The 17,087-nt window shown below is 38.2% G+C and overlaps 1 protein-coding gene across 3 annotated transcripts in view; it reads right to left on the minus strand.

Moving 5' to 3' along the window:
* Window positions 1-16,812, minus strand: part of ttc7b (tetratricopeptide repeat domain 7B) — a 52,018-nt gene extending 35,206 nt beyond the window's left edge. For all 3 annotated transcript variants that reach the window (XM_041812176.1, XM_041812175.1, XM_041812174.1), the window contains exons 1-13: window positions 16,642-16,812; window positions 12,744-12,898; window positions 12,406-12,481; window positions 12,174-12,266; window positions 10,083-10,246; window positions 7,242-7,363; window positions 5,675-5,753; window positions 3,741-3,916; window positions 3,461-3,524; window positions 3,208-3,345; window positions 2,783-2,971; window positions 598-715; window positions 220-277 (exon numbers count right to left, since the gene is read on the minus strand). In XM_041812176.1, coding sequence (XP_041668110.1) covers window positions 220-277; window positions 598-715; window positions 2,783-2,971; window positions 3,208-3,345; window positions 3,461-3,524; window positions 3,741-3,916; window positions 5,675-5,753; window positions 7,242-7,363; window positions 10,083-10,246; window positions 12,174-12,266; window positions 12,406-12,481; window positions 12,744-12,898; window positions 16,642-16,762 — 1,553 coding nt within the window. In that variant the 5' untranslated portion in view covers window positions 16,763-16,812. The remainder of the gene's footprint in view (window positions 1-219; window positions 278-597; window positions 716-2,782; window positions 2,972-3,207; window positions 3,346-3,460; window positions 3,525-3,740; window positions 3,917-5,674; window positions 5,754-7,241; window positions 7,364-10,082; window positions 10,247-12,173; window positions 12,267-12,405; window positions 12,482-12,743; window positions 12,899-16,641) is intronic.
* Between the last annotated feature and the right edge of the window lie 275 nt (window positions 16,813-17,087).

Below are 17,087 nucleotides of genomic sequence, written 5' to 3' on the forward strand. Positions count from 1 at the left end.
TTTTGTAACTGCATTCACATCAATTTTCTGTTTTCTGCACTTTGTTCAAGTCAGCATCCGAGGATCACTGCACGCTATAAAACTGATCTACAAGACATTACACATAAAACACTTTTCATGTTGTTGCACTGAGAAACGGTCTCTGCTTTGACAAAATCCCTCAGAGGGAAACTGTGGGTGTAAAAAAGAAAACAGAGAGCCACATGGCTCAGTCCCAACCTCTGGAAGGCTCCCAAAGCTTTCCTCTGGTAGTCCTCCTGAGTGCTTCGCAACGATGCTGAAGAGATGCAGAGAGACAGAGTCAGGGATGGGCAGAGAACTCAGTGGCATACATTATACAACTACACTAAAAAAGGCTGTGAAAGAACATCATAGTATTTCATGTAGCAGAAAGAGAAACCCTTACATGGATAACAGGAAACAAAATTGGTACATACTATTTACTATGCACTTCTTGAATTTAATTAAAGTAAAATGTTCCATAATGAATTATTTCAACTATTAGATGAATCCTATTGTTTTTTTATTGCAAAAAAGAAATACACATTTCTTAATGACATTTTTATTAACTGTACAAGAACAAATACAAAGACTTACCATCAGTGGCTTTGAGGCTGTAAACTAGCCCAATAGCTAGGTAGCCTTTGGCTCTGAATTCGGCTGCTTTCTCTCCCATGTCAATCACCATCTTTCCAAAGCACTCCCCTTCATCTAACTGGATACAGGAGCAGGGAAACACAGAGAGGTAAAAAGATGAAAAGTGAAGAGATTTTGGAACAAGCTACATGATTTAACACAAACAGCTGGTGGTGTACTCATTTTGGTGACCCCCTAGTGAATAAAGTATGCCTTGTGCCATAAAAATGTTGGATTGCTTTCAAATTTGAGTTGGTAGCATTACTTAATGTATTTTTGCTTTCATTAACTTCAGCTCTATGCAAGAGGGATAATGTTTTGAAGCCATGCTTTTCTTTGTGGCTATGTAGGATTATAACAGCTAACTGTTGTGGTTATGTGAGATTAATACATTCAAGAAAAACAAAGCACACTAAACACATTTCCCTGACAATTTAAATCAATTTATCATAATTTCTTTCATCATTATAAGAGACAGAAACACAAGATCACATAGGTTAATGTTTTGCATTGTATCATTTCGTATCCTATCATATCATGTCATATCATATCAAATTGAATTGTAGGAAGTGAAACTTTGTATTTTGATTTTGTTCAATCTAAACATCATGTTTAAGTTACAGCATGACAGCATCAAGTCTTTGCAAGTACTCTGTTGCTCCCTCCTTGTCTTTTTTGTTCTTCAGTCTATTCTCTGCTTTTCTTTTTAATAATTCTGCATTACTTCTTTTAATAATAATTCAGATCATACTAGTGTTTAAGATTTTGCACCAACTAAGATAGTTTCAATGTATGCTTACACTTTAATCTGTGAGGTAGGGGTGAAGTTCATTGTAAAATGTTGCTGTCTGGGTGATAGCTTTTAAAAGTAGGATGACGAAGAACTGAGGATTTTACTGTCTGCTTGGTGTCAACAGTCTTCTTCATGATCTTCAGAGATGTATGCTGACTTTCTTTGGACTCTGGCTTTTACTTTCCATGAGCAGAGATCATTTCTGCCATCCAACAACAAAGTAATGTTAAATTATAACGTTACACATGATTTCACCACTCAGTGTTACTGTTGTTATTTTACAGTGGCTGTAGGTTGAGGGTATAGGGTTGAACTATCACTTCATTAAAATGCTTTGACATATTTTCATCACTGTATGTTGACTGAAGGCAGTAAGCAGAAGTTATTTTCAGCAATTACTCTGTTCTCAGACAATACACCTCGGTAGACAGCACAGTAACAAACACTGCATTAAAGATACTTTCACTAATCAGTCAGCTGAATTAAAATATCACAGCTGTGACAACATTTTAAATAGTTTGAGCAATATGCTCTACCAAACCAAATAACTATGCAACCAAATAACATTGCAACTAAAGTTGTAACTCTGCTAGATTCAGGTGACCGAACATTTGCTGGTAGGGCACCTCGGCTGTGGAACGATCTGCCTGAAGATCTCAAACAAGCTACATCAGTGTCTTCTTTTAAATCCCTTTTAAAAATTATCTTTATCAGAAAGCTGCCTTGTGAATTGTATTTTATCCATGATCCCTTGTCTATTTGATTGTTTAATTTATCCACTGGTCTAGGTTTTTAATATTTTATACTATTTTTCCTTCCTTTCTTATTCTTCTATTTAGTCTGTCAAATATGTTACTACTACTTGTTGTATTCTTTTACTTTTAAATCAATGATTACTTTTCTTTTTATTGTGTTTTTCAGTGATGGAGTTTGATGCTTTTGTGAAGCACTTTGTAATGTTGGTTTTGATGAGTGTTATACAAATAAACATTATTATGATTATTATGATTATTTTTATTATTTAGGGTTTAGGCTGGACTTTCCAACATAACATGAGACATTATTAACTTACAGCTGGTGCAACAGGCTGCAGATCTCTATTTGTGCAAGAAAAATATTATATTAAGAAAAAAAAGCGAAGCTGCCATCTAATTTGTATAACCTATGCTCACAGTGAAACTCCTCTGGAGTGAAAGTTGACAAAGTCTCTTTCTACATGCTATAGATTGTAGGGTCAGGCCATGGACACCAGTTCATAACTACATACAGCACTTAACAGATCCAGAGTAAAAGTCTCTCAGATCTTTCAACAACAGACAGTGTTGAATTTTTTGTCTGCAGAATTATCCTTACCCAGTGCAGAGGTCCGATACACAGTTTTACAGCAAGCAGTGGGATTGTGGGGTCATCAGGCTTCAGACGGATACACTCTTTAAGGACTTTAACAGCACGAGCTGATTTCCCAGCTGCCATTAGTGACAGGGCGAGCTGGTACCACAGATGGAACTCTTCAAAGGCAAACTTCATGGCTCTCTCCAAACACTGGAGACATCGAACAAAAGACAAATTTCATTAGTGTTATCAGGTTTCTCTTCAGCTTCATCTAGCCAGCCTTTGTAAAGCCAATTAGACTGTAATAAAACATTAATTTGTGAAGGGAAATGAATGTGAAAAAGAATTAAAGTGTAATTTTATGTGGGTGTATGAGGGATGTGGGCTGAAACACTTTCCACAATCACTACGACTGTGACTAAGCAGTCCACAGAGAGATTACTCACCTCTGATAGCATCTCGTACTGCCCTCTCCTGCCCAGAGCTATAGTCAGCAGGTCATACACCACAGAGGCAGACTGTAGGCTGATGATACGATCGTTGTTGTGTTCGGGAATTCTGCTCAGGACAGCGTCACGGTTTGCCTGAATCACACAAGCGCAGGTATAGATGTAAAAATGGCACTTTGTCATGAACTCTGAGGATCCTCTGCTTTAGAGAGGAGTGTGAAACATTTTCCAAAAAGTGTTTGTGTCTCACCATGGATTCACTGATGAGCAGCAGCAGCAGCGCTTCTTCTGTGTTCTCTTGAGGGCAAAACAAACTAGGACGGAATAACGCAGGAAAAAAGTCAAGCAGATGGACTTGGACAGGGATAAGAGGAGGAGCACAGGGGCAAACGGAGGAAAAAGTCAGCAGGAGAAGATCTGGAGAACAACTCGTAAACAAGAACACTGGCATCAGCTTCTGTTAAGGAGCCATGTTGGCTGGTCTCCACTGCACTTCCTGCTTTCACATCAACAAACGCATCATCACTTACTTCTCTCCTGAGTACACTCGTGGGCGTCGGCTCAGGCTGTAGTTTTTACTGTGAGTGTGTCCTTGCCGTGTTGGATCGTCCAAAGGTGACACTGATGGTGGGTCTTCCAGAGGAGACCAGTAACTCTGTTCACACATTCCTCTTAGCAAGATCTCTGCAAGCTGTCTGGCAATGGTCTGCAGACAAACGCAAACACATACACAAGCACACTGGTCAGTGACACTCTGGTACAAACACATCAGCCATCTGTTTATTTGGGTGCTTCTGTTCCTTCTAGTATACTAATTTTACCTCTGTGCAAACTGTGATGTGGATTCATTTGTTATAATCAATGTTATAACAGTTCTGTTTTCAGTGTTTGTTTCAGTTTTTGTTTAGTTTTAGTTTGTTTTTAATGCTGGTTGGTCTGTTTGTTCAGCTTAGTTTTATTTGCAAAACTGCTTTGTTTAAGTTTAGTTTTTTATTGTTTAAGCGTTATTTTTATTTTTTCAGTAATATGGGCTACCAATAAAGTCAACATCATACAAATTTACAAAACATATTCAAATATATTCAATAGGCTCCTCTTCTCACTTACATTATCTTTGTTTTCGCTTGGTGTGGTGTTATTAATCCTTTAGTAGCCTGCAGACCCCCACAGCTGTTCAAGGGATAACAATGCAATGCAGAAGGAGACAACAGCTGAAAGCTGCATCATAAATTAGCGCCTGATTCAGAGGGTTTTTTTTTAAGAGAAATTAAGTGCTTTGTATGATTTCGACACAGCATACAGGCGAGCCAACATATTTTCTTGGCCCATTTTAACGCAAAACACGTTAAACTATGCAGATAAAATGTTCCCATCTACAGCCAGTATGCTCCCGATCTCTCTGCGCTTGTAATAACCACAGGAGCAATTTTCACAGAAATCACTGGAGGTTAATGCCTCTACTACAGCCAAGTACCTCATACAATCCAACTTCAAAAATCACAAAATATCCCTTTAAGAGGAAAGCAGCAATATTTTTAAAGCAATTATTAGACATTTTTGCAAAAAACGAATTGATCTTCCTGAGTTAGATGGCTGCAATATGACATGTGGTGGCAGTGCATTTGTTTGTATAATAAAAGAGAATTGTATTTTCTGAATTACAGTTATTAGAGCTCCAAAAGTTGCTTGTAACAGTGTTTGGTGCAGCCCGTACACGTGCAACCCAGTAAGAATGGTACCACCAATGGTACTCTGAATATGTGCCATAAAGTTGCCCATGTCCACACTTAAGTTGCCATTCATTGGTTGGACCATGAAGACATCGGGTTCATCTTAACTTGAAAAGCGTCATGTTAAATTATGAAGATATTGTCGCAGATATGGCTTGATCAGTGAAACATGTCATTCTAAATGCTGCACTGCCTCTTGACCCTAATTGTCTCTGAAGAAGCTAAAAGCTGAAAGTCACAACTTCTGCTCCTCCTCATCTTTCAAGTTAATCCCTTGTTTCAAAGCAATCACCATGACAACCATATTCTATGGAGGACTTAACACCTACTCGGAGCTATGTGTAAGATATGAGTTGTAACTTAAGCCTACATTGGAACTACCTCAGCCCTTGCAACATGCTAAATGTTAGAAGTGTGTAAACTCCATCATGTGTTCAACTTATGTGCTCATCTTCTATGTTTATTTTTTTTAATTGCTTTATTGAATCAGATAAACTAAAACTAAAAAGAAGCCAAAATGGAAAGTAGGGAGCTACTGCCTCTTTCTTCTTGTTCTTCCAACTCCCTGAGGTTGCCAGACACTTGCAGTTCTTAAATCCAAGTCTCAGAAAGAAATCAAGCAAATTTCCAAAAACCACAAACTGTTCTTTTCTTAGGTCAAAGGAGACTCGTGAGGGAAGTGATACATTAACCATCTCTTCATCTGGGCCAACATTTAAAAAAGCCTGTCTTACCATGCGCAGGCTCTGAGTGGTTCTGGTCTCAACAGCCCGAAGAATCTCACGGAAACGCCCAACGCCTCGTGTCAGATTGCTACAGAAATGAGGAGAGGAAACAGGTAGTAAAGCACACGTTAGATTAGACAGCATTGATCACATTAATTTGCATAGCATACAATATTTTCCTATCCAATATTTGTAATTTTTTTTTCGAAATGTGAGTCAGCGTACTCGTAAATATTCAGCAGCAGCATCAGCAGATGTTTCTTTGCACTAGTTTGCAACATGACACAGCAAAAGCTTGTCTTAAGGTGATGCTGGAAAGCAGAGTTAACTACATCCTCAACAGTAACACTTACATCTCATGTCTTTGATGTTTGTTTATGTTTGGTAGATATTTCATGCTGTGCAAGGCATTTGAGTGTGCTGGGGGAGTTTTTTTTAAAGTTGTTATGGTCAGGAATTATGAAAGGCAATTTTAGTGAACTATATTTTCTCTTTTGAAAGTTTGAACTCATAAGTTCTTGATGAAATCTTATTACCAGACACTAGGGCCGAATTAGGATAAAAAGAGCCCACCTGCAGTATCTACAGTACTTTAATTCCTTTACTCTCCCTCTTCTCCCATGGAAGAGCATAACATTGCAAAGCAGTAAACAAACGTAGGGTTTAACAGCTACAAACATAGAAAATAGTGCAGATTTGATCTAGTCAACAACAACAACTCTGTGAGAACTGCTTTCTGCTGCACTGCGTATGTTATTTTTCACACTTTTTTGTTGCTTTTATCAACCTGTCAGCAGCTTTGAAACACGATGACTACAAAGTGGGTGGACAGTGCCCACAAAGGGTTGTTCTTTGTTTCTGCTGGGCAACTTACACCCCTTTAAAAACGACAAGAAGTAGAAAGTTTTATAGGTGTGTAAATGCCTTAAACACATTTTCTTTTTATGCTCTGCTGGAGGTATTTTGTTTTCGAGCAGCTCATCTATCTGTAGTTCACAGTCGATTATCTTTAAATGTAGCACAGACATCCAACCTAACTCACTGACTAGGTTTATAAGGTCATAAGTCAAAAGTCATGATCACTGAACCTCATGACTTCCCCATGCCTACTTATGTGATATCTCAGGACCGACACTCTCAGGGCAAACTGATTTGATTTTGACCAGGGCCCCCAAACTTTTTCTGTTGGGCCCCCCTCTGGCAAATAAAAATATTTTCAGCCCCCCCTCTGCCTTACATATCAACATGTAAAAGTACGACAAACACACTGTTAGTCATGATTTTTTGTGAACATTTCTTTTACTGTTTTTTAGAATTTACAGCAACATAAAACCCAAGACATTTGTAAAATAACAACGCCTTAAAAAGTTTTTAAAAATCTGACCCTCTGGAGTTGAACAGAGGGTCATTCCCTGAAAAATAAATTCTTACTGAACATCTTTGAGATTTATACTCCAAGTCCTGCCACAATTTCAGTGTGGGCTTATTTGGTGCTTCAGATCTTTTCCAGTCTTGAGTGCAGCTGGGTTCTCATGTATGTATCATTCAACTAATATATAAAGAAAAAAAAAATTACCCATTCTTAAAGTGAATGACATGGGCTCTCTGCATGCCAGTCTCCAGGAAGTAGCCCAACTCTAGGTCTTGGGCCGTTGGGCCAGGCTTTGGGCTGCGGTTCTGAATTCCTGCAGACAACGCCTACACAAACAGAAAAGATGGATAGGATAAAGAAAGGAAAATGCTATTAAACAAAGCCAAAAGTCTGAGGATAAACCACAGACTGTCACAGTCTCAGCGATGTCACCCATTGGTTTATGAAAAGGTGATTATGAAGCCCAGTAATAGGGTAACCATGTTTAAAGGAAAACTCTACCTTTTAAGTTGAAGAAAGATTTATGGCCAGGAAAGCCACAAATCTGATTTCTTCACTGCTGTTGCTCTGCTGGTTTCTCACTTTCTGCGTCTTCCTCTTCTCCTTTTCTGCATCTCCCTCTCTTTTTCTGAGCCTCTCAATAGTGGATTAATTTTGGGTTATCATAATTAAATAACGTGAAGAGGTTTACCCTCTTTGTTAAGTGTCTTGAGAAAATACTAGCTATGAATTGGCACTATACAATTTGGATCAAACTGAGTTTTGATCAGTTCAGTAACAGGCAGAGAGGTGGGGCTGGGGGTGGGGTGGTTCTTGGGCCTCCAGGTAAACAGACAAGGTGCAGCTACCTGTCACTCAATTCAGCCAAGCTCATATTAATAGAAATTTATGAATATGAGCTATTGATGTCAAATTTGTGTTTTGAACCAGTTAGGACACCCCTACTAAACACTGAACACAGCAGAAACTGAGCACATAGTCATGAAATCTACATGAAAATGCATCCAGAATCTGAACTGAACAATAAAGGCTAAGATCTACTTTAAACATAGCATTATAATTGGCTGCCACATTTGCCAAAGGTCATTTTGTGAAATTCCTGCCTTGTCAGATCCATCCAGGACAACTGTAAGTGCAGCTATTATGAGGTGAAATCATCTTGCGGCATCAACAGCTCAGCCAAGCTCACAGAGAGGGGCCAACGAGTGCTGAAGCACAAAGAAATCACCTGTCATCTGTTGCATCACTCACTGCAGAGCTTCAAACTGCCTCTGGAAGCAAATCAGCTCTCAAATAGTGCTTCAGGAGCTCAGTGAAACAACTTTCTTTGGATAGACTGGCACATAAAAGGCTCGCATCACCATCTGCAATACAATCAACCCTCTAGTGGTGCAAAACTTACTGCAACTGGACTCTGTTCACTGTTCTCTGGATGGATGAGTCATGCTTAACTATTTGGCAGTCTGATGGATGAATGTGGGTTTGGTGAAAGCCAGAAAAATGAGACCTACAGCAGCACATAGTAAGGCTGTCAAAATGTTTGATGCTTTGATACTTTTTCACTACCACATGTTTTATAATGACACAATCTCCATTGTCTTAATGACACATAGTATCCAAAATTACCAAGGCTTTAGAATATTGATTTACTTCCTAAGAAAGGAGCATAAAGAAGGAATGAATCCATCAAATACTGCAAACAACCTCCTGCACACTGTCACTGCACAAACACGCAGGCAGAATTGTGAAACATTCTCACTATAGTCTCTACAGTACACAGGAGACTGCTTGCAATTTTTGATAACTAAAAACAAAGAAATGTTCAATATTTGTTACATTTTTTAATTGTTGTGCTATCGAAACAGGTATTGATGTCGTATCAGCAATGCTATATTCATATATAATTATAAAATCAAAGTATAATGACACCCTGCTAAATTGTAAATACTTTGAAGTTTGTTGGATAAATTTTGGAGTTCAGGCTGAGCCATTTACTTCCTGTGACAGGTCTAAGTATTTCAACAGGATACAAATGCATTTTAAAGCGGTTAGGTGCTTTCAACTTTGATGCAACACTTTTAGGAGGGCTTTGGGCTTCTAGCATGACATAAAAAAAGATCTTTGAAGACATGATAGCTCAAGTTTTGCGTGGAAGAAAACTACCAACTTGCATTCGAGAACATGTTCCAGTAGACTGCAATCCAGGCCTTTTATGCAACATCAGTGTGTGACCTAAAAGACATGCTTTTCCAAACTTTCACAGTTTACTCAAATATTCTCTGGAGCTTCCATCTAGGAGGAGTGTCCCCTTGCCTCTCAAAACAAAGTTACAACAGGTAGTGGTGAAATCTTCCCCCAGGAGAAGGGATGACCTTTCAAGTTCCTAATGCATCATCAGTAGTCATTGAAACCATTTAAACAGATGCAAAAACAATACTGGACATTTCCACAAACTTGTTTGTAATCAAAAGGACCATGATAAATTTAAAAAACATAAAAATTATAATATCAGATTGTTGTCGTAATATTCAAGTCATGCCAATGATTTGCAAGGCCTTCTGGAAGAGTTTTGGTTACACTGGTTTTAGGATGTGCTTCTGTAAAATTGTTGTTTGAAGGTCTATGCACTCTTTGCAGGGTTTTTAATCACCATTTTTTCATTAGTACTCAATAAACCTTTTAAAAGTTTCGACTTTTAAAATTATTTCCAAACTCATGATGTTGTGCCCTCTCAAACCCCCTCTGATGTACATGGATGTGCACTTTTTAATTTTGGTTCCTCTTGTCTCTTACTACAGTTTACTGTTGTTTACATTCTCCAAACAGAGGAAGAGATGTGTTTGCCAGCTGGCCGTCATTGGCAGAATGCATTAGTCAACTTACACACTGTCAGCAGATTATTAATCACACACCCACGGGGACGGCAGGGCACTTTGAAGTCCAGGCGCTTAAAGATATTCGCTGAGCACTTGTGTGACACGGTGTGAGAAAACACAACACAAGTAATCAAGCGAGTAAGAAAACAACAATATCACAAACGTTTACCTTCTCAGCCTCCTGCAGGTAGAGCAGGGCAATGTCTCCAGACTTTTCATAACAGGTGATGATTTCCTGCTCCCGATCTGTTGTGCTCTTATTAGACGATGGAGACCCTGTGTTCTTATTGGACAGTGATGGAGAGGCAGCAGGGACTTTCTCTAGACACAGTCCTGAGGGATGAGAGGGACAGAACATGAAAAAGAATGATACAGTTGTATGGAAATAGTTTTGTTTTGTGTAGTTTTTGACATTGATGGTAATCAAACCGTCAGCTTTTTGACAAAAAATGAAACTACTTCATGATATCAGTTTTCTTTCTCATCAGTCATTAATGACAAGCTTAGGTTACTGAGGAAACAGCTGTCCAAGCAAGTTACATATAAAATAATAATGAAGATAAATGAAGCCTAAGAAATGGTACATGGACTTGATCTTGTAGAGCGCTTTTCTGGCTGTCTGACAATTCAAAGTGCTTTTGTCATCACAGGTCACACTTATCCACCCACACCTATTAATACTTTGATGCAGAGAATACTGAAAAGTGAGGCTATAGGTGTTAACTAATCTCAATCACACACATTCACATGTGACTGATGCTGCAGTTGGAGAAATGTAAGGTTATGTGGGGATCGAACCTCTGACCTTCCAATTGAAGAAAACCCCCCAACACTACCACTAAACCACAGTGCCAACTTAATATCTATTCATAGGCAACCAGAGACTTTTCTGTGATGATCTGTTAATCTGTATTACTGCTTCTCACACAGCTGTCCATTATTATCAACACTTTACTGCCACCATGTGGAGCAATGTGGTAGTGGATATTAAGGTAGGTGAGAGAAATGGATATAGACATTTAAGGACTCCCTCACAGTCAAGGGACAGTTTTTGTCAGTGCTTTAAACAGCATAAAAACCTATATTGGTGAAAATATCAGTATATTAAAAATATCTGAAATAGCCACAAAATAAAAACATCTGTAAAAGAAAGCATGCAAAAAGTATGAGCAGCTGAGCCATAATCATTCAAAGGAGCAATTTCATAACAGAGAGCCTGACTCTCTCTTTCTGTGTTTGTTTGCAGTGCATGCTACTGTCAGAGAAGACATCTCAATACAGACAAGCCAAAATGTATAAAGGAGAGAGACTGGGGACATTTTACCATTAGCTTTCAAGGACTGCATTGATCAAAAATAAACAATGAACTAGAGGTTCACTTTTGGTGTTGTAAAGGTGTCATGCAAAAAACTAAATACTTTGTCTGAAGAAGATGTTTGTAATGAGTTTGATATCCCTTTCAGAGATGTTGCAACTTTTTCTGTAATAAAGCTCTGACATTATTATGCTTTAAGATATTGGTTCCCTGCCTTTGACAAGATGAACAACTAGAAATGCTCTATAAAAGCTCTAGCTCAAGTATATAAATGTATAAATATATAAATATGCCACAATTTCCAATTTCAATATGATACCAATAGCACTGATATGATGTTGATCTCAAATTTAGTGCCACAGTAACAAAAACAGATGTCTCTCAAGCATCAAATATTGGGTCATTTCTTGTTTTCCAACACAAAAATAAAAAATTTAAATAACAGCAAGCAAACTCCTACACACTTTCTAAATACTACAAATTCAGCATCTATGCTGTCCAAAAAATTTCCATTGTACTTTTAGGAATTCTGACATTATCACCTCTGCTCTGTTTATTTTAGACAAAAATGTAACCCTGCATTTTTATGAGACACCAAAAGACTTGAGAAACATCAAAACCTTACAATCTGGCTTCAGAATAGACAGCTGCCCCTCTCTTTTAAAAATAACTTAAAATGTTAAAATATTCTTTTACACATTTTGCTAAGTATTTATTTTATGTGTTTAGTCTTGATAAAATAAAAGACGGTTTTAGAGAAAATCTGGATTTTATGGCACTTGGTGGTACTGTTTTTAAAAGTAAAGAAAAATAAGTAATAATTAATGCAATAGTGTGTTAAAGCTTTAGTATTTTTTTGAAACTATCAATCATTAAAATAACAGACTGCATGATCTAAAAACTCAGGTATCAATTAGTGTTGTGTGCATGTATATTAGTTTGTACCTTTAGTGGCATAAGCCTCTGCTATCATGGAAAGTCTGTACACAGGAGCTCCAACCAGCTGCATGTCATCCAGGTTCACTCTGCTGTAGTGACCTGTAAAAACACCAATCATGTATTAGCTCATCAATACTGATCATCATCAGTTTTTCATAATTGACACAGAAGTGTAATCAAATGAGAAAAACAACTGAATTCAAGTAGATGGTCTAAACTAGAGGCATGTGTGGCTCACCTAAAGCATCATTGTATTCTCCCTCTACATAGCAAAGTTTGGCCATCAACAGGCTGGCTTCCTGCAGGTAATCAGCCTAGAAGACAATGACATGCATTTCAAAAGACAGAATATTCAAAAAATTAAAAAGATTTCATGATGGGTTTAACACCTGGAATATTATGGAAAAATGATTGAAAGATACATTATCAACCAAATCATTCTGAACTCAATTTTATGTCAAAAGAAGGAAGAGAAGTTGTGAAATAAAAACAACAGAGGTAACAATTGTAAAATAGAGCCAAGACTACAAAAAACAGAAGTTATTCAGTCCGTTTTTCCTCTGCATACACAGTTACCTTGAGGTTTCCTCTGTCCAAAGCAGCAGTCAGGTGTTTTCTGACCTCCACTAGTTTAGGTCGTGGGCCCCTTGGACTGGCTCCTTGTTTTATGGGGTTCTCCTTCAGGTACGTCTGAAGCTTGCATTCTCCAAGCAACAACTCCCCCAAGTCATCTGCTCAAACGCAAAACAAAATATATCACAAGTTGCTTGGTGAAAACATGATTATCAGCCTTTTGCTTAACAAAACATCTTTCTTCCAATTATTCAGGCTTGAATAAAATGAATTAAGTCAGTTAGAGCTCCAGGTACCACTGATTTTAATTTACAACCAGTCATAGATGGGTCAATATTTAATTATCGGGTAATTAGGACAGAACATCTAAACTAGGATGGCTGTATGAGCTTCTGAGCTCAATTTATTACAGGGTACAAAAAAAATCAACACAAACCAAGTGCTGGAAAATATACATGAGGCTTGGTTAGATTTGTTTTATCTACAGAGCAAAAGGGATTGTGATCTATTTCCCTTAAATTTTAGAGCCATCATGGTCATGTGACATGCGTTTTATGGCATGCTTGACATGAATTTAAGGAGAAGTATTCCAGTAATATGTGTCCTATGTAAAAGGCTGGTATTTTTATGCCTCAGAGCTGGCCATAGCCAAGGCTGGAGGGTTTATTCTTTCAGGCTGTCCATCTGTCCAGGCCGGTCTTGTGAATGTGATATTTCAAGATTATCTTTAAACCCTTCTGTGATGTCCACTCTGGCTCAATGATTAACTAATTACATTTTGGAGGTCACAGACCAAAGGTCACAGTATCTCCAGAAGGCTTTGAGGGAGTTTCTTCAAACTTTACACAAATGTCCACTCTGATTCAAGGATAAACTGATTAGATTTTGGAGGTCCAAGGTCAAACTCATTAAGCCTCGTGGTCAATCCTTGCTTATAACATTTGTACACATGAAACACCTCCAGCCCTTCTTTTTGGCCCATCACTTTACTTTCACTGTCTAGCAATTGGAAAATTTTTCAGAGGCATATAACCGCAAGGTGGTGATCTTCTCGTTTTCCATCACAATAAGAATTTACCAATTTGTTGATTAATCAATAGTTGGGCCGTTTTGGATGGGATCAAATTGTTATTAGTGTGATTTGATCAAATTCTTTAGAAAATATGAGCTTGTCAGATAAAGGAGACACACTCCTTTTACAAAAACTCAGACCTCACTAACTATTTTTTACAGTTTATTTGGGTAGAGGTGTTAAGCTTATATTAGAGAGATAGTACAGTGGAGAGCAAGAGAAAGAGAGATAGAGAGAAAGGGGGGAAGAAGTTAGGCCATCAGCTCCAAAGACTAAAGCTTGTGTACATGGGATATGCCCCTCAAGACTAGACTGCGCTGCACAGGTAAGAGAACATAACATTCATCACTATCAAACTACACTAATCAAAGTATAACTATAACATTTTATTTCATACAATGGCTTAATGACTCTAGCAATGGTTCTAGGCACATGGCTAAAAATCACCAATGTGTACACACTGTGAATCTACAAACTGACCTGGTGGCTGGGGTGAAGGTGCTGTTATGTGGAGAAACACTGCAGCACACATACCAGCCAGAATTATGTACAGCTTTAACAAGCTGCTAAATAGTGTACTGGTGTGTATTTGAAGTTTCAAATCGTAGAAAAAGTAGTAATCCTGTTACTGATCCCAGTCAGTGACCAGAGCTCACAACTCTCATGTGCCAAAAACAATTTCAAAATATCAGCACTTTCACAGAGTTTAGGAAATCAGCTGCTACATACACATCTTACACAACTATGAAACGTATGGCTATTTTGGTGTAGGTGAAAAACAAGTACTCATAATACATATCCATGCAAGTCAGTATGTTAAAACATTCAAAAAAAGACAAAAATTGGAAACTAAGGCTGTAAATGTGCAAATGAAATTATTTCACTAAACAAATGACCATTTTTGCTATTTGGCCATATTGAGGTCCATGTAGTTTTCAACAGAGGCTGTAAGTCTTTTATGGCTTCCACTTTAAATTATCTGATAAAATTTCTGCTTTAAGTACGTGACTACAAAACCAAACCAACATCTCCAATTATCCTTGGCCATCAATGCTCCAAATAACTATTTTTGCTGCCGTCAATGTCAAGATTAATCCTTCAGAGCATGGATTTGGCCAAGAGTACCTTGATGCAGACAAGATGGCCAACATACATTCAGTCCATAACGGAAGTCTCAACCGTATGTCTAAGGTTAGGCTTAGGCATTAAAACCCGAGTGGTTAGGTTCAGGGTAAGGCAGTGGGAAAGTTGATATATTTGAGATCCAGCACCAAGGGTTAGGGTTAGGCACGAAAAAGACTGACAAACACTGGCAGCTGAGTCCAACACAAAGAAGAAACTTGACTGCAGTTGGGTCCCTCTCGATTTGGCTGCTATTTCAGAGAGTAACTTTACACAGTAACGTTTGTGAACAATGCCAGGTACCAAAAAAAGAATCACGTGTCCTGTGTTTTTCATTATCAGTTATCCCTCTGTCTTCTGGATACATCAGAAGCTGAGGTACAATGGTTGCAGGGGGCAAACTGGTCTTGGTTCATGCAAAATTCCTTGCGTGAAAAATGACTACATCATACCACACGGACTTTACAACAATTACATACCCTTTCTGCCTTTGTTAATAAAAATTTGTCTTGGTGCATTATTGTGCTGTTTTGTCATTGCATATCTTGATGGGAAATATTAGACAAGTTCTGCATTTTAAAGGTAGATTCCAGGAGCTAAATGCATGATATCCATCACATTAACAGGTCTTTATGTTATTTCAATAGCCTGCCATGATGAGCTTTTACTGATTGTCATTAAGACAAAATACTACAGCATAAATAGCTGAAGCATTAAATCAGAGAAGTTTTATCACAGCCTAGAAAAGCAACTACATGATGGCATCATATAAACAATCACATACACACGGCTCATGTCATATATTATAAATATTAAAAATGGGATTTATACCAGTCTTGAGCCCTTCATTAAAAGTAATTTTTAAATCAAACTAAAATAATTCTACCTCTTTCATAAGCATTCACTCTTTGATGTGCTGCACAGCTATTACAAACGGCAGTTAAGCATATGCAAGGAGTTTGACAGCTAGCATTTAGCAAACACACATCACACGAACAGCAGCTAACTTATGTCAAGCTATTTTAATGTGAACCCATAATTGACTTTTTCTATTTTTAAAGGCGTTAGTTCATCACACATTTTGAGCGAATAAAAAAACGACCAAACTGAATGACAAAATTTTGAATGGAGTTCCGCTTGACAGGAAAGAACAACGAACCAAGGGGGCAGAGCTGTCAGACCACAGGAGCTGATGTTTGGGAGTTAGTTCTTCAAATAATACATAGTGTCACTGTGTGTTGACAAACGAGTGCTCACAAAGAGAAAATCCCCAAATGTTATAACGTATCTCTTCCTTGACCTTTGCTAGCTAACTGGCTCTCAACACGGTTGAGTGCTGGAGAACTCCTGTCAACGGTTGCCAATGTCAGGAAGTACCGAGGACTGAGACTGGTGTTATGGTATCAAGATTGACCGTGTTAAACGGTGACTTACAGTCGAATGTATATGTGCCTGTCGTAATTATAACAAATGTTGACGCTAGGATGTCCTAGCAAATGCATTTGATTTTGTTTAATTGTTAAGGCATATCTAATGACAGTTTTTTATATTAAAATAAAACACCGAAATATGGTTTAAACTACGACGGTCACAGACGTCTCTGGCTAGTAGTCACTAGTTAACACGGTCACTCTTCATACTATAACACCAGGGAGAAGGCCTTAACACTAAATGTACGAACAACAAGGAAACCTGCCCGTTTCTTACCGTTTGAAATTAGTTTCGCGGAGAGCTGTCGAACTAGCTCTGGTATCTTGTCCCATTGACCCTCTGATCGGCACCGCTCTATCTCCGTCTCCAGTCGTGAGCCAGATTTCCTTGCTGTCATTTTGGAAAGTAGGCTCGAGTGGACCAAAACACCACTGGAGGAGCCCTCTCCCGCTGGAACGACTGTGGAGCTGGTGACGGTTACAAGAAATACTACTTCCGGTCATATATAGAAATAAAGCTTCAGGAGCAAACGATTGCATTTAATTTCACCCAGTGCCTTTATGTGTGAGCCATGGAGGGGCGGTTTTTTTTTCACCTATGATCAGTGCTGTAGTGGTGCTTAAAGTAGTGGGTAAACTCTTAATTTGTACCCCAGATTTATTACGTGGCCAGTCCTGAAGAAAACGGGGTTGTGTTAAAACACAGACTTGTACGACAATCTT

This window comes from Cheilinus undulatus, linkage group 18, assembly GCF_018320785.1.
Source record: "Cheilinus undulatus linkage group 18, ASM1832078v1, whole genome shotgun sequence".
NCBI lineage: Eukaryota > Metazoa > Chordata > Actinopteri > Labriformes > Labridae > Cheilinus > Cheilinus undulatus.